At 41.0% G+C, this 6,785-nt stretch overlaps 1 protein-coding gene across 1 annotated transcript in view; it reads left to right on the top strand.

Moving 5' to 3' along the window:
• Positions 1–632: 632 nt before the first annotated feature.
• Positions 633–6,785, top strand: part of ptprt (protein tyrosine phosphatase receptor type T) — a 485,707-nt gene continuing 479,554 nt past the window's right edge. Inside the window, exon 1 of the mRNA XM_084740791.1 lies at positions 633–1,002. Within this exon, the coding sequence (XP_084596917.1) occupies positions 915–1,002 (88 nt within the window). The 5' untranslated portion in view covers positions 633–914. The remainder of the gene's footprint in view (positions 1,003–6,785) is intronic.

The raw sequence follows: 6,785 nt of genomic DNA, 5'->3' as shown, positions 1-6,785 counted from the left end.
CTTGCATCATTTAAATTCAGTAAGACACACTCAAAGTCAGCACATTTCACGTTCTTCAAGGAAACATAATAATCCATTTACTGTTAATCTTTATTTAACCCTGTATTTATTTATTTATTTATTTATACTTTATTCAACAAAATGTATTTATTGCTTCAGGAACAGTCATATAACAAAGTACATAACCTAATACATAGAGCTGATAACAACAACAACAAAATTAAAACACACTGAAAAATATGGACTAAAAAATAAATTAATACAGGGAGAGACAAATATATATTCTAAATAAGTATTTAAATCGAAATAAAATAGAAGCCTTTCAATAAATTAAATCTTTTAATAATTAAATAGCTTACATTTCTCAGTGAGGCTTCATGACTTTTTCTTGCTGTAAAAATTCAATTTGTATTCTGCTGCTACTTGATTTTATTTTGAAACTCACAATCGGAAGTCTTAAACGCCTTCGCGCACGCGTCTTTACGCGGGTGTCTGGCACCCGGTGTGGTGCGCACTGCTCTCCATTCCTCTCCAACTCAACGTCAGTCTGTCAGAGACCGTCTGAGCGCGCGCACACACACTGTGCCCCTCTCACACACACTCTGTGACACACACACACACACACACGCACACACATACGTGCGCTGACGCACACACAGGCTCGCTCTGTCGGACCCGGGAGGAGAGGAAAGGAGAGCAGAGAGCTCCTGTTTATCTGCCTCCAACTTCTCTCTTCGCTTCTTACTTGTGTCCTTCTGTCTCTTCTTGTCCACCAATGCGAGGATTTTATTCCTGTTCTCACTGTTATCATCACTTCTGTCCCGAACTGAGGAAAACCAGTTTAAGGACCAGACGGGAGTATGTAAAATAATCCGCACGACTGCGCAAAACAAGAAGAAAAAGAAGAAAAAAAGATGGATAAACGGAGTTATTCTCTCGTTTTGCCTGCAGCTTTCCTCTACTTTGGACTTTTAGGATTTACTGGTGGACAATTCTTTCCAGGTAAAGCGATTTGTTTGTTTAATTTGTGGATTTTTAAACTGTCTCACTCATGTTTTTGTCCGCTTTTGTGATTTATTTTGAGGCTCAGTTGGCAATAAATGCCACAGCGATACGGTGGCACATATGGAGATATAAAATGGACATAGACGTTTATTTGTGCGTATCAGCGATTTCTGGAGCACCTCGCAGCTGCATATGTTAATAGTAGTGGATGTAGTGGTGGCTGAACATCCCTAAAGTCAGTTTGAGCACATTTTCAGCTGTTGAATAGAATTTCTACCTGTGCTTGCGCGCAGGACTCTCCACGTATGAGCAGAAAAAGTCTGAAATACATCACCTGTATGGAAATAAGTGATTTATGGCTGGAAATGTAACGCGTTTTGCTGATAATGGTTGCAGTTTGACTCATGATGACCGCTGGTTCGAGCATATATATCTGAGTCTGCCTCACAACTCTGGTGTGCACACTGGAGGTTTGATGTTAAGTTTTGGACGCTTCACGAGGTTTTGATGCATGAACTTCATACACGCACGGAATGTACGCTGCTGAGGGTTAATAAGTGACTTGGATGTTGTGTTTTTTACATTTCGCTGTGAACTCGCTGTGTTTGGATGCGGGCGGTCCCGTGCGTCTTCGCTCAGTCTGAGCGCAAAGCTGCGGACTGTGTTGAAGAGTGTTTATTTATTTATACAGTAATAAAATTAATATTTTGACTTGTGCTACTGCAAACACGCACATCACTGCACAACAGCGCGGCGGGATAACGTGTGCAAGTCGCTCGTAGAAGTCCATTCCCTTGCAGAGGTTTTTTATTCAACTTTTACGCCCAAATAACTGATAAGTCATCTACTTTACACTCCGCGCTCCCTGTTCGCTTCCAATCCCGATGCTGTGATATTTCAGTTAATATGCAGCAGCAGATATTGGTTCATCTCCTGGAGTTGAAGCTTCGGGATCGTCACACAGTCCGCAGCAGCATCTCTGCACGGCAGCCAGGAGCCAGCGCTCGCCTGGCACTTGTTACGCGCCGGAGAGGTTTGGAGAGTTCGAGGGTTTGCAATGTTTTGCAGCCTTGGATAGAATCAGTGATGACTGTTGATTATCAATAAACATAAACTGAAGCGTTAGATTTATATAAAACCGTGCAACCAGGCGCAGGATCACAGCAGCTCTGATAGAAACTTTGCTCCCACATATGCAGCATGATTCATTCCTCGATAAAACACAAATGTCCCGAATTTATTTCAGGGTAATACGGGGATGAAATCAGAGTGCGCTTATATAGAAGCTGACACCTACGATGATTGTTACAGAAATACAGATAATAGTTAGAATTAAAGCGCGTTGTATCAAGAGAACTCTGGCTGCGTTTAGAATCTGCTGTTTCGCATGGTCCATTAATTAAAACCGACCTTTCCCTTTGTTTTTCCAAAATAACTGATAAATTATGAGACTTAAACACATCAGATGTCTGACTGTGTCCTGTGCTGCAACTCCGTAAAGCAGCAAGACTCTATTCTCTAAGTTTAGGCTCGACGTATCAGAACCAGTGTGTCTAAATCAGTGATGTTTTGTAGACTGCAGCAGCAGCAGCAGCCTGTCGGCTCTGTGTCCGCCTCTCTCTCGGCACCTTCTGCTTGGTATTCATGACCTGTAAGGCTGCAAAAAGAGGCTACTTTGAAGGAAAGACTGGCTCCAAACACTGAGTCCTCCCTCCCTCTCTGGCGCCGGGTCCTCTGCGCTGCTGCGCGGCGGAGCAGCCGCCCCCTCTGCCCGTGCGTAATGGTGCAGCGGAGGAAACCGCTACATTATGGTGAAATTAGGAAGTATCAGCGTGACAAAGTATGAGCGTGGATGTCGGAATCAAACCTTAAATGACAGATATTGTTTTTCCAACCCAGCGCAGTGAGATGAGCAGAGAAAACACTTTGATTCCACATTTAAGAAATGAGACAAAGATGCTCCTCTGTGTAGAAACTGGACAACAGCCTCATCTGCTCACGAGGACGTGTTCAGGTTAAGCGGGAAAAACTTGGAGAAAATATTTTGTCTGACTTTATGTTGGCTCTTATATTGTTTTACAAGTCAGACTTTGGAGTTTTGCATGGATGCTGTGGTGGCATTCTGAAATCCACTCTATCATTAGTTGCACTTAAGCACTTATTTAATTGTCAGTGTGTGTCTGTGTGTATTCGTGCAGTGCGTGCGTGTGTCTGAGTGGGACCAGGAGAGAGAGCTGAGGAATGTTTCGCTGGCTGTTGTTTGCTCCTGTGCCGTTAGGGGGCGATATTGGTACATCAGATCTATCCATCCACACACACACACACACACAGACACAGACACACAGACACACACACACACACACACACACACACACACACACATGTTCACACAGCGACCACATTGATTCTAATAATATTTTGTTATTATTATTATTATTTTGATGTGAAGAATCACACTCAGCTATCATGATCATAGACTGAAAGCCGGTGATGAAGAAAATGATCTCATCCTGAGTCTGTCTGTCTGTCTGTCTGTCTCACTGACATGTTCAGGAACTTGTACAGGAACATCCATCCTCATACAGGAGGTCTGGGTGTGTGGTCGCCTTGTTAAACAGCTCAAATTTCAGATCATGTTGCTCACATCACTCTCACTGAGGTACAAGTTTCAGCTTATGCATCTGCATTGCCAGATACCATTTGTGATGAGAGGTAAAAAATAGTTTTATCACTTTTTATTTTAAATTATTTGTCTTCCATGCTGGAAGCAGTAATTCCTGTCCCTTGTCCCACCAACACTCTGCTGATTTGCTTTATTCCACAAAGGTGTTCTTCCCCTAACCTTAACCAGTGGTTTTAGTGACATCACTCCAGATAAAAAAAGAAGAAAAAAGTATTTTACGTCTTACCTGTAGTGCTATTTATCCATCTAGATCAATTTGGTGTAAGTTTCAGAGTTTTGGAGATAGCAGCCGTAGAGATGTGTCTTCTCTCCATGTAACAGAACTAAATGGCCCAAAAAATACATTTGAGAAACCCACCAGAAATGTTTCTTTCTGTGCAGTGATACTGTTGGAGGGGTTAGTTCAGCAGAAAGAAAGTAGTTCCTACATTAAACTGCTCACAACAAGGTCTGTGGATTATCTTGAGCCGTGATTTCTGTGAGTCATTGCTGTTGAGTTTTTGTTTTTTTTTCGGTGATATATTTTTTTGGGTGAGTTTAGATACCATCTAGTTCCATTATATTAAAGAGAAGGCAGACATCTCTATGGCCAATATGTCCAAAACTGCAACTCACATAAGAACAATCTAGATGGATAAACAGCACCACAGGTAAGAAGAAATTTATGGTGAACTATCTCTTTAACCAAACCTAAAAGTATTAGTTGAACATTTTGGCATATATGCTTATTCTTTCTGACAGAGATAAGAAGATCTGTACCACTCTCATCTGTCTACAGTAAATATGAACCTACAGCCTGTTAGCTTAATTTATATGATAAAATCTGTGACTCTGACTCTGTGCAGAGAAAAACTAGTCCTATTCAAACAACAACTATAAAAGTGTTATATAAACATGCTTATTTGCATAAGACTGGTGATACAGTCATAGCTAAAAAAATGTATCTTGATAAAACCATTTTATTTTGAATTTAATCACCACATGGACTTACAATAACCCACAAAACTGCTTTATTGGCAAGCTGACTGATCTTTTTTAATTTAAATGAACAATTTCCTCATTGTCTGTACTCATTTTCTCACTCTGCACCGTTTCTGTTGTTGTGTCACGTGTCGATGGTGCAGCTGAACCTGTTAAATGGCTTGCTGTGTGAGTGTCACTTGTAGCACACTCTTATTATCAGGGGATGTTATATTTCGTTATGTGCTTTCATGGTCTTTCATGACGGGCTGAATGTAACGTATTGAGAAACTACTGAACAATTTTCTTTTTGCTATTGATGAGGTATCTGTCGCTGGTACATATCACTATTGTTTCATTGCCCATATTGGCAAATGATCTATTTTATCATTTTTGGTGTGAGGAATGTCTTTTATTTGGGTGAACTTAACCTTTAATGCTTCATTCTTTAGGTTTGCATAAGCTGTATGTTCAACAAACCAAAGGCATGTCTTCCTCAAGGCTGTTCTTTTCATCTTGCTTGTGTGTGTGTGTGTGTGTGTGTGTGTGTGTGTGTGTGTGTGTGTGTGTGTGTGTGTGTGTGTGTGTGTGCGTGTGTGTGCGTGTGTTGTGGGTGCAGCTGTGCTCCTGATTCCTGCCTTTGAGCTCCAGTGATCGCTAATTGTTGAACATCCGGTCTGGATCTGGAGGTGACGACTAGGGCATTCAGGTTTATATATGTGTGTGTGTGTGTGTTTTCAAGGAAAGCAATTTACAATTTATATGCCACTTAATTAGATTTCTTTAAGGACAGAAGGGGAAGAGTGAGAGAAAGAGACAGAAAGGAGAGAGAAAGAGAAAAGGGACTGACCATGGATCACTTTGTCTCGCTGTCTCTCCTTGACTCATTCGCCGGGTGTGTTGACATGTCGGGGAGGACGTGGAGACGTCTTTGGCTTTGATCGAATCAACAGCCTTCAATTTCCCAATTATGGAGCCCTTTATGCGATTAGTGGGGAGTGTGTCATTCATATGACTGTGTGACAGAGGCGGTGTCATACAAACAGAGGAGAGCAGAAGAGTGAAAAGGTAAAGGTGAGCGGAGAAGAGGAGGAAAGAAAGCAACGAGGGAAGAAGGAGAGGAAAGAAACGACAGGAGGATATGAAGAGACAGAGAGGAAGAGCTGAGCTTAAAAGTAAAGCAGATATATCAACCAACTGATATTAACCTGCTATTTCAGTCTTTATCAGTATCAGAGTATATGTTGCTATAGAATATTTAAAGTTTTCATAATTAGAGAAAACACAGGTGAAAGTTACCTCAGTGTGTCCACAGATTCCTAAAAAGTATAAAATCCAATAATATGAAGTTTAGGCCTTAAAATATGATAATTAAAATCATATCATATCAGGTCATAAAAATTAATTGGATCAGTTAATTTAACATTACTTTTTCAAAGTTGAATTTTTCGGTCTCACTTTTAAATGTGTTTCTGGGGAAAAAGAATGTATTGATAATGCTCAGTCAGAACGTGACATCTCTTTATATAGATTTATAAAAAATATAGCAATATCTAATAAATAAAGGTTACGGTTACTTGTAGGAGGGTGTAGGAAAGTAAGGAACGAAAGAAGAGGAGAGGAGAGAAGGATGTAGGGGAGGAAACAAGAGGAGCAGATATAGTAAAAAAGCAAAGACAGGAGGAGAAGAGAGGAAAAAGAAAGAAAGTAGGATCAAGGAGAAGAGAGAAAAGAGCACAGAAGGGAACTGAGAAAAGGACCTTGAGGAGGAAGAAACAGGAGGCAAGGATAAATGGAAGAGGAGAGAAGAAGGAAGGAGAGCAGATGAGAAAGGAAGAGAGAGGAAGAAGCGAGGAGAGGAGACTGGTGAAAGGACAAGACTGTGGTAAAAGAGATAGTCTTGTGGGCTGTTGCCTCGTTCATCACTCCTGTCTAGACGAGATGAGGCAAAGGAGGAGGAGGAGAGAAAGAGGAAAAAGGGTGAGGAAGAGCAAAGGACGAGTGGTTGGTGGAAATGACAAAGACAAAGGATGACAGGAGGTCAAGAAAAGAAAAAAAATGACACTAAGTTGATTATGTCTCACTGTTATCAACTTTCTGAGTGGCTATAATTGTTTCCTCTGCTGTGTGTGTGAGT

This window comes from Lutjanus erythropterus, chromosome 2 (genome assembly GCF_056507025.1).
Source record: "Lutjanus erythropterus isolate fLutEry1 chromosome 2, fLutEry1.hap2, whole genome shotgun sequence".
Classification (NCBI taxonomy): Eukaryota; Metazoa; Chordata; class Actinopteri; order Lutjaniformes; family Lutjanidae; genus Lutjanus; species Lutjanus erythropterus.
This window is presented reverse-complemented; position numbering and strand designations above follow the sequence as displayed.